Below are 27,527 nucleotides of genomic sequence, written 5' to 3'. Positions count from 1 at the left end.
TCTTACTTTCAAATCTTGTTCAGTTCTAGAATTTATACTTGATTCTTTTTAATGGATAATTATCCAGTGAAACTTTCTACCTTTGCAGCTGTTTTTCACCTTTTCCTCAATTTTCTTGAACATACTAAAAGTATTTCAAAAGTCTCCTGCTAAGTTAACTATTTGGACCACCTGAAGGTCTCTTCCCACTCCCTGTTTTTCTTTTTTTAGTTATGGTCCCATCTCTTGGTATAGCTATTTTTCATTAAATGATAGAATATAAAAAATTATATGTAAAAAATTATGAGGACTCTAATGATATTCTTTTCCTCTGGAAAGGGCACACTCTTTCATGTGTTAGATAAAGGCTGATTATCTTCATCTAATCACAGGCTGAGCTGAGGCAAGCCCGGGGTGCAGTTCTGGTCAGGTGTAGTCCACCTCTGGTTTGCCAACAGCATGGCTCTGTAGGACTTCTGACCAAGGGCTCTGTGTGCTTATCGAAGCTCCCTGCCTCCACTCCCGCCCCCTAAGACCTTAGGAACTCTTTGCAACTGTATTCCCAACACCGTGAAACTGCTGAAAACTCTGTTTTGTCAGAGACTTTCGGCTTACCTTTTTAGCCTCCTGTCTCATGCACTATCAGTATTTGGAACATATCTTGAAGGAAAAAAATTGGTGTTATTTGAGGACCCTCAAGCCTCTAGTTTTGTCTTTCCAGTTTTACAAGATCCCCAAAGCTCTGTGGCCCCTCACCTCTCCTCAGCCCTCTGATAAGGGATTTGCAACTCCCAGTTCTGAGCTCAGATTCAACAAATGCCCTCAGGGGAAATGTAGCTGTAGCCTGTCTCCTTTCTGCTATTCTCTTCTTGCTAGAATCTTGCCCCAGTACTTTCTAGTTGCTTTAGCAAATGTCTGATGACTTTAAACAGATACTTTATATTTCCTTTAGCTTTTTGCTCTCCAGAGATATGTAGTGGGTCCGTCACAAGCTACTGCATCCTAACTAGGAGGAAAAATCCTATGTCGGCTGATCATTTTGAAGGCATGCTAGACACTACCTGAAAAAAAAAAAATCCCCATTTTGAAGGAAATAATGAAGTTCAGTAGGCATTTTCATGTAACACTAATTTTGACTCCAGCTACAATCATTTTCGTTCAAAAGTGAACTAAAAACATAACCCTTGGTTAGTGAATTTTCTTTCGAAGTTATTATTCAAGTTCAGGTTCTGATATTTACAAACCTTATGCATCCCAAGATTCCTTTTTGGTCAAGTTGTGTTTAAGGAGAATGGTAAAAACGGACGTCTTTGCAAGGAAGGGGCTTTTGGTGGTGGAGGAGGGTAAAAGGGAAAGTAGAAAACACAAACAGAACTTACCTTAGATGAGGTGGTATACATGGTGAATCTTGAATACCATTTGCTGGCTTTCTCTGCAACTCCTTTCCCAGCAGTAAACATACTGTTCCTCAGAACGTCTAGTTTAGGTACTAGCAGTGTATCTAAATTAAATGAAGGTGACGAATGGGTTAATGCGTCTTGAGAGTCTTCCCTAAATGGGCAAGTAGGTGAGAAGGCCGGAGAAGACCAGAGTCTGTCCCTTGGTCTCTCCTCAGTTTTCGTGTAACTTTTAGATTTGGTAAGTCTCATCGGCCTAGGAGAATGAGGAGGCAAGCTGGATCTTCTGCACGCCTTGACCAGTGTTGGACTTTTCTTACCAGTTGATTTATCATCACATGCCCGTTGTAAATCAATGCTTGGCGTGCGGCTCGTCAACGGACTGCTCATGTTATTCATATACATCACAATTTCTTCAGCCAAATCACGCCTGGCGGATGGTGTTGAAACGCTTTTGTTGTCATCGTCATCCTCCTCCTCCTCCCCTTTTTGCTGCTGTTCAGTCTCAGCAACCAAAAGGGAGAGGGGATCAAACCCCGTGGCGACATCCGTTTTTTCAGAGGGTTTTACTGAAAAGCTGCTGCTGAGACGCTGAATCCTCTTGGGGTTTTGTGAAGCAACATATCCCACTTTTGACCCATCTGTTTCGCTGTCTAAGTCCTCCAAATCAAAAATAACGGGAGAATCCACTTTATCTGCCAAACAATCGGAACCATCGAAAGGTGTATCGTCATCACTAGATTCCTTTTCTAGACTGTCTCTTTTTGATCTCAAAGGTGGCTTTCCAATATCAAGACTAGTTGGTCTTGTGCTTTTTGAGATCACATTTGAAAGTATTTTTGCGTCAGCTCCTAGTTTTTCGGCCATGTCTCCAGGATTTGCTTCCTGGTTGACTCTGCTGAGCACAAGTCCCACCAGTACTCCTCCGCTAAGACTGCGCTCTCTGCTTCCCCAGGAGAGTCGCTGCTGCAAATCAGCTTCGTTGTCACTTTTATGTCTTTTCCTGAAGCATCTACTTTGACTCTTTCCTGTTTCATTTGGACCCTCAAAGGATGACATTAAGAGCAGCTCAGATGTGCTTTCTGAAAAACAAGTCAAGTGTTTTTAGCCATGAAAAATGTCATGTGCAAATGTAAGGTGGATTACATTTTGAAAATACTAAGTAATGAAAGTGATAATAGCAAGTACTCACTGAATTATTTCCTCTGAGTACCGTCTTATTTGACAGACACCATAACTAGGCACTTTCCTCGCATTATCTACTACAATCATTCCAACATCCTTACGGGTTGAGAAGAAACTGACACTCAGAGAGATTAATTATCTAGCCCAAAGTTACCCAGCCCTTAAGTGAAAGAAGTGGGATTCAAGTCCAGACATGACTGACTATGAAAGGTATGCTCTGAGACATTTACATGTACTCCTTGTTAAAATTATTTTTATTTAAATAAAAAAAAATTTTTTTAACATTTATATTTGAGAGAAAGAGACAGAGCATGAGCAGGAGAGGGGCAGAGAGAGGGGGAGACACAGAATCTGAAGCAGGCTCCAGGCTCTGAGCTGTCAGCACAGAGCCCGATGTGGGGCTCAAATTCACGAGTGGTGAGATCATGAACTGAGCCGAAGTTGGATGCCCAATTGACCGAGCCACCCAGGCACCCCTAAATTTTTTTTAACGTTTATTCATATTTGAGAGACAGAGATAGAGTGTGAGTGAGGGAGGAGCAGAGAGAGAGGGAGACAAAGAATCTGAAGCAGGCACCAGGCTCTGAGCTGTCAGCACAAAGCCTGACGTGGGGCCTGAACTCACAAACTATGAGATCATGACCTGAGCCCAAGGCCGATGCTCAACTGATTGAGCCACCCAGGCACCCCAGCGTGTACTGCTTTTTAAAACTGATAAATTAAGATTAATATTTACCTTTCTTGGAGTGGGAGATACAGGCTTTCTACTATGGAAGAAATAAGTCATGGGAATAAAAGGCACAGCATAGGGAATACGTCCAGTGACAGTGTAATAGTGTCGTATGGTGATACACGGTAGCTCCACTGTGGGGAGCACACCATACGTCTAGAGATGCTAAATCACTATGTTGTACACCTGAAACTATTGTAACATTGTGCGTACTCAAAAAAAAATTTTAAATGTACCTTTCTTATATTTAATAATAAATTTATATTAATTCTACTAAGTTGATTAAGCAACAGTTACGCAATCGTGGTTGTACTAGATGACCTTGAGATTCTAAGACTTCTGCCTGTAAAAATGAAAAACAAAACAAAAAATGCTAAACCAAACCAAATAAAAGGCAGCTATGTTAGTTTTACCCCATATGTAAAAATTATTTTAAAAAGCTCTAAATCCTAGGACTATAGATATGGCTAAATAATTTTACCTTTGTTTTACATATGGTTTGCAAGTTTGTAACAGTCAAATGTGAATGGCTACTTTCTACTCAGAAACACTTTTCACTGCTTTTTGCCAAATTACTTAGATACCAAGGCTGAAAGCAGACATTTAGATTTCTGATCACCTTAACTGTTCTAATTATGTGGGAGTCTTCTCTAAAGCATTAGCCTAGGTATGGTATTGTTAACTATTCTTTTTATATGTTTATCCAACAGAATTAGTGTGCTATCACCAGGCAATTATTAAAAATGTGCCTTTTTCTTGCCATGTGATGTATTCATTTAACAGGATAGGAGATAAAAGTAATAATATAACAAGTAATAATATAATAAGCATATATCATTAACAAGGAAAATAGCACAACAGAAAGGTAAAATTTATTCTTTGCTTCTATATCACCTTATGATTAAGGACATAAAAAATAAAAAATATGCTTTCTTTTAATATTCTGAGAAATCTCCTGCTTGACAGATTATATATTATCAAAGACCTGGAGGAATTTTTTTTTAATGTTTATTTATTATTGAGAGACACAGAGAGTGCACGAGCAGGGGAGGGGCAGAGAGAGAGGGAGATACAGAATCTGAACCAGGCTCCAGGCTCTGAGCTGTCAGCACAGAGCCCGACGCGGGGCTCGAACTCACAAACCGCAAGATCGTGACCTTAGTTGGACGCCTAACCGACTGAGCCACCCAGGCACCCCGACCTGAAGGAATTTTACAACCCAAAGACAGTACTCTGGGATTGCATTTAAATAGCTGTGTAAGGGTTCCCTTGCAAAGTCAGAACCATGCTACAGCCTGAAGGCAAATAAAGCTGGTTATCAAATTATACCAGGGGAGGGCAAACTATGCTTCTGAGCCAAATCTGGCCTGTTGACTGTTTTTGTACAGGCACCCCTGGTTTTTTCATTTTTCTTAAGTTTATTTATTTTTAAGAGAGAGAGAGAGAGAGAGAGAGAGAGAGAACACATGGGGGAAGGGCAGAGAGAGAGGGAAAGAGGTAATCCCAAGCAGGATCCAAGCTCAGCGTAGAGCCTGGCGGGGAACTCAATCCCATCTCCGTGAGATCATGACCTGAGTCGATATCAAGAGTAGAATGCTTAACAAACTCAGTCACGCAGGCACCCCTGGTTTTTAGATTTTTAAAAGGTTGTAAAAATCACACACCCACAAAGAAGATTAGGTGACAGAACTGTGTGTGACCTGCAAGGCCTAAAATACTACCTGGCTACTTACAGTTAAATTAGTCCAATCCTTGGTTCATATAAATGCTAAGGTCCACCAGACTATGCTGGATGCTTCATGCCTCTGACACAGAGCCACAAACTACGTAACTTCCTTGGACCAGGCAGTTCTGTGACATAATTCTGGCCAGTAATGTTAAAGCAGCAGTTTTTGAGGGTTTCTGGAAAAGTTTTTGCTTTCCTGATAAAAGGAGATAGATGTGGCTGGTGGTCCTATCATAGGCTTTTAAAACCTGACTTGTTCAGCAAAGACAGAAGTCAGACGATGAGTCAGCTGCTGATTACTTTGACAAAATGTCAGGATCAAAGGATGGTTTACAATCATATTAAAACAGCAAGGTCATAAAAGCAGATCTTAGGAAAAAGGCAAGCATGAATAGATAGTAATGGAAGAACTACAGAGCAAAGACTACCAAAGGCAAGGTATTAAGAGTTATAATTAGATAATGACTAGGAGGGACTAAATGGTGGTGAGGCAATTCCACAACGCCAATGAAACAAATGTTAACATTTTAGTTTTAACAATTATCTAATGAAGAAATGCAAAGTAAGATGGCTATAGATCATTTAACATTTTTTTTGATAGCTAGAGCAGGGGGCGCTGCAAACTTTTTCTGCTGAGAGATAGTACATGTTTTGTTTTTTTAAAAATTTTTTTAACAACTATTTATTATTGAGAGACAGAGACAGAGCACAAGCAGGGGAGGGGCAGACAGGGGCAGGGAGACACAGAATCTGAAGTAGGCTCGAGGCTCCAAGCTGTCAGCACTGAGCCCAATGCAGGGCTCGAACTCACGGACTGTGAGATCATGACCTGAGCTGAAGTGGGACGCTTAACCGACTGAGCCACCCAGGCGCCCCTCCCCCAAAAATGATTTGATGAAAATTTGTGAGACCAAATATTATCCCAAATCCTAAACACTCTTTTCCATTAATTAGGTGAGAACTTATGTGACCTGTCAACAGTCAGAATATGCCTTAGTCTTCTCATCTATAAAAGAGTGCTTATATCCTCTCTCCTTAATCTAAGCATTGTTCTATTAACAAATACAAAATAATATGTAAAAAGTACTCTGAAAAGAAAAAAAATATTAGGTATTATTATCTAAACTATCTGGAAGACTATCCTCTTGCTTCTGAGAAAACAGGGACAATAATGAAGATTAAAGAACTATAGGCTTCAGGGGCTCCTGGATGGCTCAATTAAGTGTCCAACTCCCAATTTCGGTTCAGGTCATGATCTCATGGTTTGTGGGATCAAGCCTCATGTCAGGCTCTGCACTGACAGCTTGGAGTCTGCTTGGGATCCTCTCTCTCCCTTTCTGCCCCTTTCCCGCTCGTGCTCACTCTCTCACTCTCAACATAAATAAATAAACTTAAAACAACAACAACAACAAAAAGAACTATATGCTTCATCTAAAAACTGGTAAGTGTAAGGTACCCTCAGATGGATCATCTCACTTGCTCCCACTTCCCCCTTCCAGAAAGTCCATCATTCGAAACTCAAAAGATGTGTACTGTTCAACTTACCAGAGCCTTCTTCTGATATTTTATCAGCACCATTGTTACTGGTGCCACTGGGGCGAACTATACTGGAAGAACTTTGATAATTAAGCTCAGGAAGACAATCAGCACTTCCTTTTGCACTCTCGCTCTCTGACACTGTAAAGATTAAAGTGAAATCATTAAGATACAAGCTATGTACTTCATAGAAGGCATAAAGAGAAGAAGCTTTCAGTTCTAAATATTTCTATCTTAAAAAAATTTTTTTTAAAAATATTTATTTATTTTTGAGAGAGACAGAGACAGAGCATGAGTGGGGAAGGAGCAGAGAGAGGGAGACACAGAATCTGAAACAGGTTGCAGGCTCTGAGCTGTCAGCACAGAGCCCGACGCGGGGCTCGAACTCACGAACTGTGAGATCATGACATGAGCCAAAGTCAGACGCCCGACCGACTAAGCCACCCAGGCACCCCCTAAATATTTCTATCTTAAAATAGGTGATTAGAAAATACCAAACACCTCTACATCTATTTGTCAATCACAAGTAAATGATTCCAGTTATTTGAGGCCTCAAGACGTGTATCAAATTACTAAGTACTGGTCACGTGTGAGGTCCACACATTTTGTATTTCTTTTTGGTTGTGAAACACTGCTTTTGATGGAGGTGGGCAAAGGGGAAAAATAGAAGTCACAGACCATTACCAAAGCATTACATAAAAATATTGTTAAACCTTAGAAAAGAGCCACTGTTTGAAGAAATATATATATTTGTACTACGAGAAGAGAATTTGATTGGAGAGTGTTGTGCCACTGAGACGAGACACTTTACACATAAAGTATTTGTGTGTTGGAACATTAGGTGGTGAAGAGAGCCTGTAATGTGAGGAAAGAGGAGTTATAATGGGAACTTGGAAAATAAAATTAGTACTTTTATACTTGAAGCCACTTGTGTTTTCCGTTAATGGACGTGCACAAATTTATACAATATCAACTTAAATAATACCTACGGGAACTAGAATCACTCCCTTTCTTATCTTTTTCTTCTTGAATTTCTTCAGTAGATATATCCCCTCTTCTAACTTCATCCTTAGATAATGAATTATACCCAAGATCAGACTGGCCACCTAGGAAAAAGAGAAAAAAAAAAACAAAAACCCTCTGCTGTTTATCATAAGCTTCTTTACTGAGAACAACTGGATTTAGGAGCAACACACTAGTGTTTAGACTTACTGATGAGAAATTTTCTGGATAACTTACAATTGAAAGCATTATTTTGTCAGCCCCCCTCCTCCATCTCTACTAATGCAAGAAAGGGATGATCACAAAGTAACATTTCTGGCTCCACACTGCAGTCAAAAGAGACTATGTACATTCACACTACTGTCGGGGATCCTAAAGGTACAGACTATCCAGATGTTCTTTAAGCCCATGACCTTTCCAGGTTGAAGTCTAAGTTCCAGCTAAGCAATGGAGAAGAAAAATCTGCAGGGAGTTCCTGACAGAACATTCACACGCAGATCACTGAAGCCAAACGTATAAATGATTCTACCCAAAAATCATTTAGGTTTGGGTTTATTTAAATTTATTGATAGGTAATTATTTTTCTGCAAGTCCAACGGAATAATTAGTGAATTGCACTTGAGTACAGATACATGGGAATGAGAAAAAAATGTGTCACTGTTAAGAAAAGCAAACCCTGCACTGACAGAACTTCTAATACATTGCTGTTCAAGAAGTCCTCTGTAATTTTCAGCAAATTGTTTTCACTAGATTAGCATCAAAATACAAGGTTTTAAATCCTACTTCTCCATCTTAGGAGACACGATTTTAAGCAAACCACTCAACCTTTTGGTTTGGATTTCAAGTCTCCAGATTTATAACACACAAAGCAGTTATGACTATATGAGTGAGGCTATATATTGAACAGTTTTATAAACCTATAAAGAACTGTGTAAAGAAACTGTATTAAGTATCACTAGGTATTTACTTTAAAATTATAATTTTGAGGGTTTTTTTTTTTTCTAATCAAACTTTTGGCTCCATTTCCACAGAAAATACAAATTTAAAAATATGAAGATGATCATGATGGAAATTCATACTTTTGTTAGATTTTGCAATGCTTTAAAATAAACTTTTCAAAAGCAACACTTAAAAACAAAACATAGAGGGGCCTCTGGTCGGCTCAGTCAGAAGAAGGTGCGACTCTTGACCTTAGGGTTGTGAGTTCGAGCCCCACGTGGGGTGTAGAAATTACTGAAATAAAAATAAAACTAAAAAATAAAATTGATTTCTTCATTTTTAAGAGAGAACGCCTGAAGATGACTACTATAACCCGGATTAATTCATATCGCATGATCAAAATATAAAACCAGCCAAGTAAGAACAACTATGAAAATTACACTGCAACACAATTTGCTTACATTCATTACTCTTAAAAGTAGGCATAAAAGGAGACAGACCAAAATAATGTTACCATATGTAGAGAAAGAAGCCTTCATATTTTGTTATTAATGCTCAGATTTTTAATTTAAAATTTCTGTCTGTTAGGAGGTGGCTCTTACACTATGCACAAAAGTCATGTATCTTTTTTAAATGTACTAATGAAAAGAACAGAATTATTCAACAAATTTCAGTGTGTCAGTTTTAATTCTTAGAGGAAGATTATGTACAAATCTGGTATTTTAAGGAAATTAATGGCATCTTCAGTGCTAGAAGACTACAAGCTTTATATATATTTGAAAAGTTTTTTATAATGCCTTTTTATTTTACTATAGTAGAAGACTCACAAGAAGCTGGCAAAATAATACAGTACAGAGAGTTCCTGTGTACTGTTTACCCATCTTCTCTCAATGATACTATCTGACATGAAATATAATACACTGTTAAAACCAGGAAGTTGATGTTGATATGTACTATTAACTCAGATCAGGACTATAAAGTTTCTCTTTAAAAAAACCTCTAATAACATTTTCACAATTACAAGGAAGAATTTATCCTTAAAAAATTACATGATAAAGATATCTGTGTGCTATCCAGAGTTAATTGGATTATCATCGGCTAAATACTTGAATAAACTCTCACACTTTTATTTCTATTCAAATAAAGAATGAATAAAACAGCATGTAATTATTAAACACAGTATCAAACCAAATGCCTATCATATAAAATTAAAAAGTGACAGTTAACTTAAATACATCATTGAAAATTAAAATCTAAAAAAGACAGACGAGCAAATCTAGTTTGTAAAATGTACTGTAATAAATGTATACATAAGCACACACAAACCTGTACTAGATCTATCATCAGTAGCATATACTTTGATTAAACCCGTATTAAAAGGTGCCTGCTCCACAGTTTGTGTCCCATGACCACTATCCATGCTGCCATGACTAATAGCATCCAGGTCACTGCCATCTGCTTAAGAACACAATGTGACAGCATTTTACTACTCAGGGAGATACCAAAAATACACATTAGTTGTTGCTCAAGCTAATAATCCACTAATACTGAACACGAAATGTGCCACATAATTAGCAAAATACAACTATACCAACTATAACTATTGTGATTTATTACTGAACACTACAGCAAGATCACCAGAGCTTCATAATTTAATAGTTCCAGGAAAAAAGTGAAATTTGGTGTTTTTCAAAGGGGAATATACTCTAATATTAGAATTTGCTTAATGGCAATAAAAACTAGAAAACATTAAATATTTTGAAACTATGTAAAATTTCTAAAGAAATGTAAAGTGTAACTAGTCAATGATTTTTTTTTTAAAGTAAAACATATACATCCTTTAAGAACCTTTAATTACCTGAGAGAGTTGTTTGTGATAAGTGTGCGTGTTTCTTTAAAGCTCTTTTGAACTGTGCTACTCCTAAAACAACGTTTCTTACTTTTGTCCAAAGAAAATAGCCACTACGACTTCTTGAGGGCCAAGTACTTTCCAGAACAGCCTATGCATTCAACAAAATAAAATAATTAGTAAAATAATATTGATAAGTGAGTGTACATTGGCTTTATAGTTAAGCTAAAGAAGATCTAAACAGATTATATAACACAAAATAGAATAAAAAATCTTATCTGGTTTACAAAATATACTTTAGTGCTCCAAAATTAATGCCAAACAAGGCCTGAATCAATGATTTCTGCCAATAAATTAAGGTTGTATAATCACAAAAGTTATACTTTCTCTCCACTAAATCAAAGTAATTACCTTATTATAATAACCATAAGTAATGGCATTGGGGTCAATACCAGCTTTCTGCATTTCGAAAAGCACTCGAACTGCAAGCACGGGCTGATCATACTGTCCACAGAGCTGCATGAGAATGCGGTAGCACACCTGAAACACAAAACGCAGAGTGTACAGAAACAAAGTACGCATGAACATAAATCCAAAATAAAGTAATGCTTTTTATTTCATTTCTTACAGTTGCTATTGTTTTTCCCGTTTTTAAGTTTTTAAAATAATGCGTTAAAAAACATGTTTAAAATACATTTATTACTTTTTTTAAGTTTATTTATTTATTTTGAGAGACAGAGAAAGAGAGAATCCCAGGTAGGCTCTGCACTGTCAGCACAGAACCTGCTACAGGACCCGGACTCACCAACCGTGAGATCACGGCCTGAGCTGCAGTTGGATGGTTAACCAACTGAGCCACTCAGGTGCCCCTAAAATGCATTTGAAAAAAACTGTTACCTCATCAGGGGGATCCATCTTCTTTGACTGCATTTTTTTAAGCACATCATATGCTGTTTTCAGGGCCCTGACTTTTGAATGACATACTTTGACATAAGCTGGCAGACAAATAAACCATAGTCCGTAACAGTGACGCAATAGACACCTAGACCACATTTGGGGAATGGAAGAATACTTCTTGGCAATTTTATGGGCTGATTTAATTTCCTAGAAAAACAATGCAAGGATCTCATTAATAAATATACACATTTAAGTATTCTTATTTATTAACTGAATGCTGAATAAGGGCAGGTCATATGCTTTTATAATATTTCGCTCACAAAATCTGTCTGTAATTACTATATAGTCAAGCCTCTGCTTGAATGTGTATTATAAGATGTGTAAAATAAAATTCTAAGATAGGAAAATTAGTTAATGTTTTGAAGTCACATTACTATGAATTCAGGACGCCTTGCGGAGCATGATAACCTACTCATATATACGGGGCAGTAAAATATATTAAGAAAGAGTATCACATTAATTTTGTTCTAATACTTGAATATATGAAAAGCGCAAAATTGTCAAAGTACCTGTTTTGTTCTTCTGAACATGGGAGAAGGGCTACTAGGACTACTTGATTTTGAAGGCAATTTGTTCTTTCGTGTTTGTAGAAATCCTTCAGGTCTCTCAAATAAATTGTTTCTAAGAACTGGAAATCCATTATAGCTGTTTTTGAAAAGAAAAAAAAATCTCAAGCACACATAGATGATCATACTGGTTACAATCTAAAAAATATTCTGACCAATATTTCAACTATTTTTCTCCATCAGACAATGATATATACTTAACAAATATTCACGCTAATGTTGCCTTATAATAGTCAAACACAAACTCAAGTATATATTTTAGAGCTAAAAAAGCAAAATATATTTAAATTTTGTTGAACTTGACATCAAACCCTAAAGTAAATCAAGCAAGCTTTGTAAGTTAGTATTCATGTAGATACACAGCAAACATATCAGATAATATGATGGTAAAAGGTCCACCAAATCAATACGCTCTCAGACAGGACAGTCATTAAAATCACTGCTTTAGATTAAAATATTATTGTTGAACTGTCCCCTTAAAAAGATACAAATAACGTATTAGTGCTCCAGGACAAACATATTATTATGAATTGGTTTATCACGTTAGTTAAGTAGGCTTAGGCCCTCATTTATGAGAAAGAAAACTGAAGAGGTTGGAGAAGAAGAAAAGATTAGAATGAGTGGCTCTATGAGGAGGTGGGCCTAATGTGGGTGCTAGAGCAAAGTATTTTGGGAATTTAAAAGGTAGCAGCAGCTAGGAAAAAGACATGCTTTTGAAAAGAATAGAAGAAGCCCCTGAGCATCACAATGAACCTACTTTAAAATCTTCCTAAGGGCATACAAATAGTTTCAATTAACTGAGAAAACCAGTAATAATAAAAGATAGTAAACTATATCTATTATACATTACTATAGGCAAATTCAGTAAAATGAAAAAATATTGATAAATATTGAATGTTAAGTAGGAATAAAATAGCAAAGAAGTTCAGGAAAACTATGCCCCTTAAAAAATTCATTGTATGTACATGTGTGATAATGAGACCATTCTGTGTGTCTTATGGAAACTTGCTTACTACCTTATCATTTTACACAGACAATGTAAGAATATGAGTCGCCTCTCACTAAGAGGACCCACTGTACTCGTTAAAGACATTTAAGTTGTTTTTCCAATGATTGGTATGATTACACCAGAATTACATTGTTAGTCTCAATTCAAAGAGTGACTTAGATTCTTTAAAAAATAGAAACTTTCCAAGCTAAGCAATTTTTTATTAAAGTAAATCTAAAAGTTAAATTTTGAAAAAGTTAAAAGCAAATCATAAAAAAACAAAACTTTATTAGTGAAATATGTCTCCCCACAAAAGTCTTAGAAGTATAATGTACCAAAGGGATCAAAGAAATGAGATCTTGTTTAGAAAGAAAAAAAAAAGTGAGAAAGAAATTAGGAGAGAGATTTTGAACACCTTTGACAAAAGGCAGAATTTTAAAAAGTGACCTGAGCAACATCATCAATAGACAAAAAGTAAGGGCAGGAGCCAAGTGGCCTATGAATTAACTGACATTCACAAACACCTGTTGCACCACTTTTTTTTGTCTGTAAAAGGAAGAATTTAATCCGAGTTACAAATAAGGATGTTCTGAAAAATCCTTTTTCAATGAAAATAAACTATGACCTAATGAGTGACAGATGTGAAATGGCTTTAAAGTAAGAAAATATTATTGGAGAAAGAAATCATTTATTATCTAAAACGAAATATCAGGGGCGCCTGGGTGGCTCAGTCGGTTAAGCGTCCGACTTCGGCTCAGGTCATGATCTCACGGTCTGTGAGTTCGAGCCCCGCGTCAGGCTCTGTGCTGCAGCTCGGAGCCTGGAGCCTGTTTCAGATTCTGTGTCTCCCTCTCTCTGACCCTCCCCCGTTCATGCTCTGTATCGCTCTGTCTCAAAAATAAATAAACATTAAAAAAAAAATTAAAAAAAAAATAAAACGAAATATCAGTTTACGGGCACCTGGATGTTTCAATTGGTTAAGTGACTGACACTTAATTTCAGCTCAGGTCATGTTCTCACCGTTCCTGAGATTGAGCCCCAAGATGGGCTCTGCACTGGCAGCTCAGAGCCTGCTTGGGATTCTCTCTCTTTCTCTCTCTCTGTCCCTCCCCAACTCTCTCTCTCTCAAAATAAATAAATAGGGGCACCTGGGTGGCTTAGTCAGTTAAGCTTCCGACTTTGGCTCTGGTCTTGATCTCATGGTTTGTGGGTTGGAGCCCCGCGTCAGACTTTGTGCTGACAGCTCAGAGCCTGGAGCCTGCTTTGGATTCTGTGTCTCCCTCTCTCTCTGCCCTGCCCCTGCTCATGCTCTGTCTCTCAAAAATAAATAAACATAAAAAATTAAAAAAAATTTTTGGGGCGCCTGGGTGGCGCAGTCGGTTAAGCGTCCGACTTCAGCCAGGTCACGATCTCACGGTCCGTGAGTTCGAGCCCCGCGTCAGGCTCTGGGCTGATGGCTCAGAGCCTGGAGCCTGCTTCTGATTCTGTGTCTCCCTCTCTCTCTGCCCCTCCCCCGTTCATGCTCTGTCTCTCTCTGTCCCAAAAATAAATAAACGTTGAAAAAAAAAATTAAAAAAAAAAATTAAAAAAAATTTTTTTAAATGTTAAAGAATAAATAAATAGGGGTGCCTGGGTGGCTAGGTCAGTTAAGCATCTGACTTTGGCTCAGTTCATGATCTCACGGTTTGTGGGTTCAAGCTCCTGCATCGGGTGAGTTTGAGCCCGCTTTTGACTCCACATTCTCTCTTCCTCTCACTCTGCCCCTCGTGGGATTCTCTCTCTCCCCCTCACTCACTTGCATGCTCTCTCTCAAAAATATAAATAAATAAATACATACATACATACCATTTATTAGAAGGAAATACCATTCTAAGTAAAAATAAATGCATACTGGAAACCACCTCTAGTAGATAACAAGTGCATGCACATAATATACATCTAGATACATAGATGATAATATATCTAACTCTATTATAACCCTATCTCAGAACTTTCCTCTCTTTTCCACTAGACTTGAAAGCAGTAAACAATGTATCATTCAAGTCTATGTCCCAAGCACTCAGCACAGTGTCTGAACAAACTTCCTAAATTAACAACGATCAATTCCCAATAGTTCTGAATTTCCACAGCTTAAAAGAAAAACTCACAAAAAAATTAATAGCCTAAAAAATTATATCGTCAAAATCAAGGCCACAAATATTGACTCTATATCAATTTTTGTAAACAGATTACATTAATCAATATGTGTGTGGGGAAGGGGATGAAAGGGAGGAAATCAGCTTTAGTGAGAAACAAAAATCAAAATCTATAATAAAAGTGCTGCATTTTGGTGGGGTGAGTCCTAACTGAATTTAGCCAACATTTATGAGAACAGATACTTATGTAGATATATAGAGCTTCCCAAGTCTAGATTATGCAAAATTATAATTCTTTTCTTTTTATACCTCAAAACTTAATAATGGATGTGGGATAAGCTTGCTTACCACCTAAAAATTAGGAATCTGTAAAGTTTGGATTTTTGAAAATACCACAGTCCTTAGAAAGCTACGTCACAGATGATGGATTGCTTCTCTCTTTCAATCTCAAACATTCTGCCTCTTGAATACCTGTACTGTAAAGGGGGTTCTTCACCATTGGGTAGATGGGGGATCTCAGGTGGTGTTACAAAAACAGTATGTTCACTTTTGAAAGATTCATCCAGTTCTATAAGTCGCATTTCACCACTCTTGTCCATATCCACCTGAAAAAGTTTAAAAAACATACATTAAAACAATACATTGGTTAGCCAAGAGTTTGTCTATGGGGAATGGTTAAATAAACCATTTACATAACTGGATACTAAAGAGCTATTAAGAAGAAAAAAAAAAAGCAAGTTCTCTATGCACCAATAAACAAGACTTCCAAGATAATTAAATAACAAGGTGTAGAACGCTGTATATAGTGTACTGTCTTTTGAGTAAGAGAGAAAACTAAAAACACATATTCATATTTTTGTTTGTATTCACATAAGGAAATATTAAAGAATATTATGAAAAGCAATTACCTGTATGGGGAAGGGGAGATGAACAGAATGGACAAGGATGGGATAGGACCCACATTTCCCAATGTGTACCTTTTTATATTATTTTGCATTCTGAATCATGAGAATGTACTCAAGAAGTAATATTGTTAAAAATCCACAAATACATGTGTGTATTTGTTGAGAATAGTGGGATCTTTGTTTTTTTTTCCACTTTTTTAAATTTATTTATTTATTTTTGGGACAGAGAGAGACAGAGCATGAACGGGGGAGGGGCAGAGAGAGAGGGAGACACAGAATCGGAAACAGGCTCCAGGCTCCGAGCCATCAGCCCAGAGCCTGACGCGGGGCTCGAACTCACGGAACGCAAGATCGTGACCTGACTGAAGTCGGACGCTTAACCGACTGCGCCACCCAGGCGCCCCATGGGATCTTTGTTTAATTTATACTCAATATAACATATTTCCCTAAGTCTTCCAGTTTAGGTGGAAGCATAAGGGAGTTAAAATTCCAGTCATATCAGTATTAAAAGTACTGTAGTAGTATAATTTCCCCTAGATACTCTATGGCAAGGTAATAGTAAAAAAACTGAAAACAGAGTCCAAATTGCCCAAAAGGAGCTCATAAACAAAAAAGCACACATCAACATCAATTGGAAAAAAAACAAACAAGAAAACCAAGATGTCATACGTATCACAAAAATAACCCACAGCACTTTATTAGGATGGAGAGAATATCATGTATCACTTGGAAATAAACAGGAGGACAAGAATTATTAACAAGTCAAATCTTTATTTATTTTTTAAAAAATTTTAAGGTTTATTTATTTTTGAGAGAAAGACACATAGTGTGAGCGGGGGGAGGGACAGACAGTGAGGGAGACAGAATCTGAAGCAGGCTCCAGGCTCCAAACTGTCAGTACAGAGCTTGATGCAGGGCTCAAACTCATGAGCAGCGAGATCATGACCTGAGCCAAAGTCAGACACTTAACCAACTGAGCCATCCAGGTGCTCCAACAAGTCAAATCTTTAAGATAAGGATTCAGGGCACAATCTACTAAAAAAGGACAGGGATAGCTTTTAAATTTTTCTAACTCTTATAAAAAAGTTAAACATTCAGAGTGTTCTTACATTAAGTGTTGGTTATAATTTCATAGTATTACATACTGTAATCTCCAAGATTAAAGAATGTTTTTAATGGTATATCTGCAAAGTGAACTAAATAACAATAAAGATGGTGTAGAATAATGACATGAAAAAATGTTCACAAAATAATGACAGTTGAAAAAAAAAGCATACTATATATATAGTATGATTCTAATTTTTAGGAGTGAATATATATGCCATATATAATACATATTTCTGTATATATGTGCACATATATACTTTTGTTCGTTTCTCTCTCTCATACACACTCTTATCAAATGTTACCTCTGAGTAATGGTATTACTGCAATTACTTTTCTTCTTTATATTGTTCTCTTTCAGCTAAAAAATAATAAATATGTATTACTTAAAAAAAATTTTTTAATGTTTATTTATTTTTGAGAGAGAGAGAGAGAGCATGAGCAGGGGAAGGGCAGAGAGAGAGGGAGACACAGAATCTGAAGCAGGCTCCAGACGCCGAGCTGTCAGTACAGAGCCTGACGTGAGGCTTGAACTCATGAACCATGAGATTATGACCTGAGCTGAAGTCGGACATTTAACTGTCTGAGCCACCCAGGATCTCCTCAATATGTATTACTTTTATTGGTTTTTCAAATATTACAAAAGTAATAAATGCTCAGAATAAAAACTTAAAGTAGAATACGTTGGAAGTCCTGCTTCAGATTCTGTGTCTCCCTCTCTCTCTAGCCCTACCCCTCTCACACTCTGTCTCTCAAAAAATAAACATTAAAAAAAAAAAATGTGTCAGTGGAGGGAGGAGCAGGGAGAGAGGGAGACACAGAATCTGAAGCAGGCTCCTGGTGTGGGGCTTGAACTCACAAACCGTGAGATCATGACCTGAGGCGAAGTTGGATACTTAACCAACTGAGCCACCCAGGCAACCCTAAAAAAAAAAAAAATACGTTGGAAGTTACCTATGTTTTCAAAAAACAGGCAAATGAATAAACTATGATAAATGGGTGGAAAATACAATCACTAAAAATTAAAATAGTAAAGATCACATAGAAATCTGGTTAAGACAAATTAAACACAACAATTTACCTTCAATCCCTCATGAGATCTCACCAAAATGAGAAGTAAGGGATTGAAAAAAAAACCAACGAAGACAAAATGAACTGGAGAGAGGACAGTAGCGCAGCTGGAGTTCAGAACATTTCAGAAGCTGCAAAGTAGACTGATGTGACCCGTGAAAGCTGAAAGCCACATCTCTGGCACTGGGGAGGGGATAAAGGAGAGAGCCAAAAAAGCAAGCCATTTGCTCTGTAGAGTCCCAGAAAGGTCGGGAATTAAAAGTGCTTGATGACCCGGAAGATTGGAGTACACATGGGGCGGAAGCAGGAGAATTAGTTAAAAGCCTACATTCAAGGACTCCCAGATCCCTGACTCAGCCCAGTGCAGTTAGGCTACTACCTCTCCCCACTATGGCCCGAGATGAGGTTGAGTCTTTTTACGTGAACCAGAGGGACTCTAGACTTGAAGATATCAGGCAGAGCTGTGGGAGATGAAGGAGGTTAATAAAACAGGTGAAGTGAGTAAAAGCCTACATGTTACAACAAGGGAAAACCTCAGTTACCTTCCCCACTGAGCTGGGAGAATACTGGCAGTCAGGCTGACAGTCCTCAGGCTAAAGACTGTAGATACCTCTCGGGGAAACTAAAATAGCCTAAAAGAAAAGAATTACAGACACTGCTCAAACAGGGCAGTGAATGAATGAATAGCTGAGTTCCTCTATGATCATCAATCTCATACCTAAGGAAGCTCCAAGTTTGAGCTTCCCAGAAAAGCTCCAATGAGTTCTTTGTTCCTCATTGAAATACCAACCAAAGATCACATGAGGAAAGCCAATCACTTGGAGGACAAAACAAGCAAATATTAAAAGTAACATCTGAGTAAAAAATAGACACAGTGCAGGAGGAAAAAAACCCTTCAAAACAACTAAAACAAATAAGTCTACATCCATGATAAGAAGATGCTATGAAGAAGAGACGTAACAAAAATTACAAATATGATAGCAGAAATAAAAAGTATATTATAAAGGATGAAAGATAAACTTTAGGAAATCTCCCAGAAAGTGGAGATGAAAAACGGAGAGACAGAAAATGGGATGAAAAAATATAAGAAAATTAAGAGGATCAGGATAGGAAGGCCAACATCTAAACAACACATAGTTCAGAAAAGGGAACCAAAGAAATGGAGGAATGAAAGGGGATGCAGGAAAACTGCCCAGAATCTGAAGAAAATGGGTCCACAGAGTAAGTAGAAGGGACTGCATGTGTTCAACTCAGTGAAGAAAAGCCATCTACCAGGCATATCCTTGTGCAACTTTAGTAGAGTATCAAGGATCTTAAATGCTTTCAGAGAGAAAAAGAGATCAGGTGTAAAAGGTCAGAAATGAACATGGCATTACACCAGATGTTATTCTCAACAGTAACAATCAAAGCTAGAAGACTTCAAAATTTTACTTCCAACCAAATTAGCAATCAAATCTTAGGGGAGAATAAAGAAATTTACAGACAAGTAGGGCATCAAAAAAATGTGTATCTCCCACATACTCTCTCTCACTAAGCTACCAGAATTTGTGCTCCACCATTAAAAGGAAATATGCCAAGAAAGAAGTTATTGAAGCCAGAAAGCAGGGGTACCAACTCCGAAGAGAAATCAATATAAGTCCCAAGATGATGGTGAAGGAAAATCCCAGGATGACAGACTAGAAAGCAATCAGTTCAGATTGGAATACACATGGAAATTTCCAGTAAAAAAAAATTACCGATATAGTGGAAAAATTGAGGTAGATTTTTCACTTTTGTGAGTTTGGAAGAGTTTGGAGATGAATTAATAGTAGACATAAAACAAGAAATATAGCATTAACTTCAGAGAAAACAAAATCCATGCATGAAAGTAAATCTAATTACAATATATTACAAATTATACATATGTGATCTAGCTGGGATTACATACAAAGTGACAGTAATATTAACAATGAACACCAGGACGCCTGGGTGGCTCAGTCAATTAAGGTCCGACTTCAGCTCGGGTCATGATCTCACCATTCATGGGTTCGAGCCCCATGTCAGGCTCTGTGCTAACGCCTTGGAGCCTGGAGCCTGGAGCCTGCTTCGGATTCTGTGTCTCCCTCTCTCTCTCTCTGCCCCTCCCCCGCTCACGCTCTCTCTTTCTCTCTCAAAAACAAATAAACATTAAAACAAACAAACAAAAAACCACAAACACTGAACACCTCTTGACCAAAATTCATTATAATGACAGTGGGAGAATTCAGGTGGTATGGTAGATAAGACATTAATGTACAATACATAAAATAATAAACAACAATAAAATCACATTGTTTGGAAATCTTAAGGTAAATGAAGAAATTGCTGAAAGAGAAAAGTGGTTGCCTTTGGGGAGTAGAAATTAGGGGCAGGAAGGAATGGGTCTGAAGCTTGGACAATTATCTGACTTTTTAAACTGTTATGTTTTGCTGTGTTAAAAATGAAAATCTCCTTTTATGAGATTTGGCAGTGATATTAAAAATGCTTATAAGGGGGCGCCTGGGTGGCTCAGTCAGTTGACTGACTTCGGCTCAGGTCATGATCTCACGGTCTGTGAGTTCAAGCCCTGCATCAGGCTCTGTGCCGACAGCTCAGAGCCTGGAGACTGCTTCAGATTCTGTGTCTCCCTCTCTCTCTGACCCTCCCCCGTCCATGTTCTGTCTCTCTCTGTCTCAAAAATAAATACACATTAAAAAAATTTTTTTAAATGCTTATAAGATCTGGTTATGTAAAAAATTAGGAAAGTATGTATGATAATTATGTAAAAAAACACTGAAAGTAAATGTGAAATGGTATTAGGGTACCAGGCTTTCCAGAGTTTTTTCTCACTTTTATTTCCCACACTGTTTCTTCAATCATTTAATAAAAGTGTTAAAAATTAAACTTTTAATAAAATCATAGAGCACCTGAGCCCTTATTAGCAAACTAACAATATTTTTAAAACATTAGGAATATGTCAATTATAACTCAAAATCATAGGTATGCCTAAGTAGGATACGGTGTCCATGGGCAACCCAAGAACAAATGAGAAGCTCTACCCACAAATATTTTATGCAGATGATATGTGGTTAATCTAATTACAAGGGCACCAATGATAATGAAAAAGAAGAGATGGACCAGAATGATAAGGTTAAAACAAATACCTAAGGTCACTGGAAAGAAAGCTGGCAACCACTCCTGTCTCCATGATGGAACATTACAAGAGAACTGCTTGTTTATGGACATATGTTTTTATTTTATTATTATTTTTAAAATAATTTTTAAATGTTTATTTTTGAGAGAGGGAGAGGGAGGAAGGGGCGGAGGGAGGGAGGGAGGGAGAGGGGCAGAGAGAGAGAGAGAAGGAGACACAGAAACCGAAGCAGGCTCTAGGCTCTGAGCTATCACCACAGAGCCTGATGTGGGGCTTGAACTCATGAACTGTGAGATCATGACCTGAGCTGAAGTCAGACACTTAACTGATTGAGCCACCCAGGTCCCCCCATGGACACAATATGTTTTTAAATTTTTATTTATTTATTTTTTAACAGCTTCTTCTTCTCCAGATCTGTGCCTACTTCCTACTCCCCAGCCATTTTGTTCACAAAGAAAAAAACCTGTTTATGAGCACAACTGCTCTAATTCTCAGTATCATAAAGTCTATTAAAATATTAAAATTTTGCACCACAGATTCAGTACCTTGGGAAAAGATATTTCTCTTAACTTGTATACCAATATAATCTCATTTCAACATTATAAAAACAGCCATGCTGTACGTCCTACATGCATCAGTTGGCCATTTCTGTCTTTTGGAAAGCACAGTGATGTCTGCCCATTAGGAGAAAAAGAAATCCAACACCCATGGCAGGATAAAACTAAAAGAATCTTCATATTCTCTTCATATTTTTTTCCCACATTAATATGCTCAGAAAACACTGCAGACAGATGCTTGGGAGACTAAGAAAAATCTTACCAGACTATCTGTTACACAAAACTGCCCTTAGTGGGGCACTTGGGTGGCTCAGTTCATTGAGCATCCAACTTTGGCTCAATTCATGTTCTCACGGTTTCTGAGTTCCAGCCCTGTATTGGGCTCGCTGCTGTAGGCAGTGATCCTCTGTCCCTGTCGCTCTCTGCCCCTCCCCCATGCATGCTCTCTTTCTCAAACAAACAAACAAACAAACAGACAAAAATATGGCCAACTAATCTTTGACAAAGCAGGAAAGAATATCCAATAGAATAAAGACAGTCTCTTCAGCAAGTGGTGCTGGGAAAACTGGACAGCGACATGCAGAAGAATGAACCTGGACCACTTTCTTACACCATACACAAAAATAAACTCAAAATGGATGAAAGACCTAAACATAAGACGGGAAGCCATCAAAATCCTCCAGGAGAAAGCAGGCAAAAACCTCTTTGATCTTGGCCACAGAAACTTCTTACTCAACACGTCTCCAGAGGCAAGGGAAACAAAAGAAAAATGAACTACTGGGACCTCATCAAAATAAAAAGCTTCTGCATAGCGAAGGAAACAATCAGCAAAACTAAAAGGCAACCCATGGAATGGCAGAAGATAGTTGCAAACAACATATCAGATAAAGGGTTAGTATCCAAAATCTGTAAAGAACTTATCAAACTCAACATCCAAAAAACAAATAATCCAGTGAACAAATGGGCAAAAGACATGAATAGACACTTCTCCAGGGAAGACATCCAGATGGCCAACCAGCACATGAAAAGATGCTCAACATCACTCATCATCAGGGAAATGCAAATCAAAACCACAAGGAGATACCGCCTCACACCTGTCAGAATGGCTAACATGAACAACTAACTCAGGCAATAACAGATGTTGGCCAGGATGCAGAGAGAGAGGATCTCTTTTGCATTATTGGTGGGAATGCAAGCTGGTGCAGCCACTCTGGAAAACAGTATGGAGGTTCCTCAAAAAAACTAAAAATAGAACTACCCTACGACCCAGCAATTGCACTACTAGGCATTTATCCACGGGATACAGGTGTGCTGTTTCGGAGGAACACACACACCTTAATGTTTACAGTAGCACTATCAACAATAGCCAAAGTATGGAAAGAGCCCAAATGTCCAGTGATGGATGAATGGATAAAGATGTGGTACATATATACAATGGAATATCATTCAGCAATCAAAAAGAATGAAATCTTACCATTTGCAACTATGTGGACGGAACTAGAGGGTGGATGGAACTACGTGGATGGAACTAAGCGAAATTAGTCAGAGAAAGACAAATATCATATGACTTCACTCATGTGAGGACTTTAAGAGACAAAACAGATGAACATAAGGGAAGGGAAGCAAAAATAATATAAAAACAGGGAGGGGGACAAAACATAAGAGACTCTTAAATATGGAGAACAAACAGTGTTACTGGAAGGGTTGTGGGAGGGGGGATGGGCTAAATGGGTAAGGGGCATTAAGGAATCTACTCCTGAAATCATTGTTGCACTATATGCTAATTTGGATGTAAATTTAAAAAGTAAAATAAAATAAAACATTAAAAAAACCCAAACTGCCTTTAGTTAAGCACAATCCTATAGGAACTGATTGTAAGAATTCAAAACATAATCATATGAAGAACACATGGTTCCTAAATTAGTCATAAACGAAACTTGTACAATTCTCACACATTGTTTTTCTTATTCCTATTCAGCATTACCCACTCTAGCTTTTTAAAGTTGGGCAAACGTGGGGCGCCTGGGTGGCTCAGTCGGTTGAGCCCACTTCGGCTCAGGTCATGATCTCAAAGTTCATGAATTCGAGCCTTGTGTCGGGCTCTGTGCTGACAGCTCAGGGCCCAGAGTCTGCTTTGGATTCTGTGTGTGTCTCTCTCTCTGTCCCTCCCCTGCTTGTGTCCTGTTTCTGTCTCTCAAAACTGAATAAATATTAAAAAAAAAAAAAAAAAAAAACTTAAAAAACAGTTGAGGAAATGTTTTCTGTTTGAATATGCTAAGATCAAAAGATATGTCTAATTCCTGTTCACTCTTAGTCATAGATTGACTTAGGTAGTCTCTCTCTCTCTCTATATATATATAATTAATAACATAATAATATATTATATATAACAATATAATATTATTAAATAAATATAACAAAAACATTTTATATATAATATATATCTGATATAAAATATTTATATATAAATATATAAAAGTAAATATTACTTTCCACAGCTAAATTGCCAAAAGTAAGAGGACCTATTCACTTAAAATATTAAGTTAAAAGGGGCACCTGGGTGGCTCAGTCAGTTAAGCATCTCTTGATTTCAGCTCAGGTCATGATCCTCAGTTTGTGAGATCAAGTCCTGCTTGGGATCCTTGCTCTCTCTTTCTCTCCCTCCCCCTGTCACTCTCTGCCCCCCTTCCATGCACACACTGGCACGCTTTTTCTCTATCAAAATTAATACATTTTGAAAAAAAAAAAGTCACCCAAATAAGAACCCCAACATAAATGATTATTTTTTTAAGTTATTATTGATATTCAGGGGTGCCTGGGTGGCTCAGTCGGTTGGGCATCCAACTCTTGATTTTGGCTCAGGTCATGATCTCTTGGTTTATGGATTCGAGCTCCACATCAGGTTCTCCCCACTGAGTGTGTAGCCTGCTTAGGATTCTCTCTCTCTCTCTCTCTCTCTCTCTCTCTCTCTCTCTCTCTCTCTCTCTGTCCCTCTCCTGTTCGCACACATGCTCTCTCTCTTTCAAAATAAACAAACATTATAAAAATCTCAGATATTACTGATATTCAGAAAACATTTGCAGGCTAAAAGCAAGTACTAACTTGCTGTGCTGAGTATACTTAAATTGTGGTACTAAAATATGAAAGGTAGCAACAGTACTGCATATTTACTATTTCAGAGAGTTCTGCTTAATGATACTAGAAATACAATGAACCTCTAAGTGTATATGAAGGTTATTAAGGTATATTTTGAATCTTGTGACATTTTGTTATTTTCTCTAATAAAACTTCCTTTGAATTATATAATAAAGCAAATACAAGTAACTATGTTTTAATGAGTTAATTTTCGGTGTTAATTTTCTTAGTTATTAAAATAATTATAACGTGATTCCATTGGATCTTTTGTTGGATCTAGAGTTTGAATAGGTAAATAGCATTGCAGGAAAATAATCTGCCTAGAAACAATGGTTACACATTTAATGGGATTGGCTTTTCTCAACAGAACATATATTCTTTGTGCAATTATTCTAACCATGTCCTGCACGGACTCTTATCAAGTAAATAGCAGGTGTCCTACTTTCAGAAATTCCTAGACAATATAAGGTAGTAATTATCAGTAATAAAATATCCTCCTCAGAACACGATGCCCTAGGTACCTAGGAAAAGTGTTATGTGTCTTACAATATTAATGAGTATTTTAAAAACCATGTGATATGGACACTACTGTATGAGTTCTTAGTTGAAATACAAACTTATGAACAAGGTGCACAAAATGAGTAAAAATAAAAGGGAAGAATACAAGATTTCTGTCCTCTGCATAGTTAATTGGATTCCTACAACAAATTCAGTGTTTCCATGTGGATTAATCCATGTATTGGCTAAAGTATGCTATTAGCCAATCTCTGATCGTGAGTTTAGTCCCTTATGATTCAGTTAGTTTGGCACAGGAAAAAACTGTTATACAAATGTATGCCACAGTTCACAAAGCAAGCTGAACTGCACATAAAGATGACCAGTGGAAGTCCAGCATCACAGGGGAAAAACATTCGAAGCGCATAATGCTAGTCAGAAACCCCACTTTTTTAAAAAAGCAGACTCCATGCCCAATGTGGGGCTTGAACTCACGACCCTGAGATCAAGAGTTGCATACTCTACCCACTGAGACAGCCAGGTGCCCCCAGAAATATCATTTTACCTACAAAACCAACACAATTATTCCTATAAAAAAGGACTTAAAGAAAATATGTTTTAAAGCACACTTTTCTATTTACCACAGACCTTTCTATTTATATATCCTTTATATTAAGCACCAACTAAGGCAAACTTACAGATTTGATTAAGATAGTGAATAAACTACCAATCTATAAACTCAAATAAAAATCAGCAAAATATAAATAGACTCATAATGTTTTCTACTTTTCGGTTCATACTACACTACTCTGAACACTGTGAGATGTGCATAATGATCTCTACTCACAATATATTTTAAACATAGATAAGAAAACAACACAGAAAGGCTAGATGACTCCACAAAAGTTACAAGTATAAGAGCTGGAACTCAGGTTGTCCTGATTCCCAATGCAGTGTTTTTCCTATTACATCTGGCATAGTCAGAATCATTTCTCATTTTTATGAGACATATTTGGTACTTATTTAACAATTAGTAAAGGACATTTTCATGTCAAACTCAGAAATGAGACAATTTCTGGGGCTCCTGTGTGGCTCAATCAGTTAAGCATCCAACTTCGGCTCAGGTCATTATCTCATGGTTCGTGGGTTCGAGCCCTGCGTAGGAGTCTGTGCTGACAGCTCAGATCCTGGATCCTGCTTCGGATTCTGTGTCTCTCTCTCTCTGCCCCTCACCCGCTCACACACATACACTCTCTCTCTCTCTCTCAAAAATAAATAAACATTAAAAAAAAATTAAAAAACAAAAAGAACTGAGGCAATTTCTGAATGTGAGGATGAGTTGTATTTTGGCTGTTGTGCTCCCTCCCCTCAAAAATCACTGATTTTCACAATCCTAAAATTTGTATGGAACCAGAAAAGACCCCAAATAGCCAAAGTAACGTTGAAAAAGAAAACCAAAGCTGGAGGCATCAATATCCCAGACTCTAGCCTGTACTACAAAGCTGTAATTATCAAGACAACAGGGTATTGGCACAAAAACAAAGACCAGTGGAATAGAATAGGAAACCCGGAAATGGACCCATAAACGTATGACCAATCTTTAACAAAGCAGGAAAGAGTATCCAATGGAAAAAAGACAGTCTCTTTAGCAGATGGTGCTGAGAGAACTGGACAGCAACATTCTCTTACACCGTACACAAAAATAAACTCAAAGTGGATGAAAGACCTAAATGTGAGACAGGGAACCATCAAAGCCCTAAAAGAGAAAGCAGGCAATAACCTCTTTGACTTCAGCCCAGCAACTTCTTACTCAACATGTCTCTAAAGGCAAGGGAAATAAAAGCAAAAATAAACTATTGGGACCTCATCAAGATAAAAAGCTTCTGCACAGCAAAGGAACCAATCAACAAAACTAAAAGGCAACTGACGGAATGGGAGAAAATAGGGTTAGTACCCAAAATCTATAAAGAACTTACCAAACTCAACACCCAAAAAACAAATAATCCAGTGAAGAAATGGGCAGACAACATGAATAGAAACTTTTCCAAAGAAGACATCCAGATGGCCAACAGACATGAAAAGATGCCTGACATTGCTCATCATCAAGGAAATACAAATCA

At 37.5% G+C, this 27,527-nt stretch overlaps 1 protein-coding gene across 7 annotated transcripts in view; it reads right to left on the bottom strand.

Annotated features, from left to right (window-relative positions):
- Positions 1 to 27,527, bottom strand: part of DENND4A (DENN domain containing 4A) — a 132,145-nt gene that overhangs the window by 27,130 nt on the left and 77,488 nt on the right. For 2 of the 7 annotated variants that reach the window (XM_019832212.3, XM_019832214.3), the window contains exons 15-23: positions 15,461 to 15,594; positions 11,810 to 11,945; positions 11,241 to 11,447; positions 10,755 to 10,883; positions 10,353 to 10,494; positions 9,821 to 9,952; positions 7,543 to 7,659; positions 6,563 to 6,694; positions 1,359 to 2,458 (exon numbers count right to left, since the gene is read on the bottom strand). In XM_019832212.3, coding sequence (XP_019687771.3) covers positions 1,359 to 2,458; positions 6,563 to 6,694; positions 7,543 to 7,659; positions 9,821 to 9,952; positions 10,353 to 10,494; positions 10,755 to 10,883; positions 11,241 to 11,447; positions 11,810 to 11,945; positions 15,461 to 15,594 — 2,229 coding nt within the window. The remainder of the gene's footprint in view (positions 1 to 1,358; positions 2,459 to 6,562; positions 6,695 to 7,542; positions 7,660 to 9,820; positions 9,953 to 10,352; positions 10,495 to 10,754; positions 10,884 to 11,240; positions 11,448 to 11,809; positions 11,946 to 15,460; positions 15,595 to 27,527) is intronic. The other 5 variants (XM_019832213.3, XM_011282934.4, XM_019832216.3 and 2 more) reach the window with 3 other exon arrangements.

The sequence above is a fragment of the Felis catus genome, chromosome B3 (genome assembly GCF_018350175.1).
Source record: "Felis catus isolate Fca126 chromosome B3, F.catus_Fca126_mat1.0, whole genome shotgun sequence".
NCBI lineage: Eukaryota > Metazoa > Chordata > Mammalia > Carnivora > Felidae > Felis > Felis catus.
This window is presented reverse-complemented; position numbering and strand designations above follow the sequence as displayed.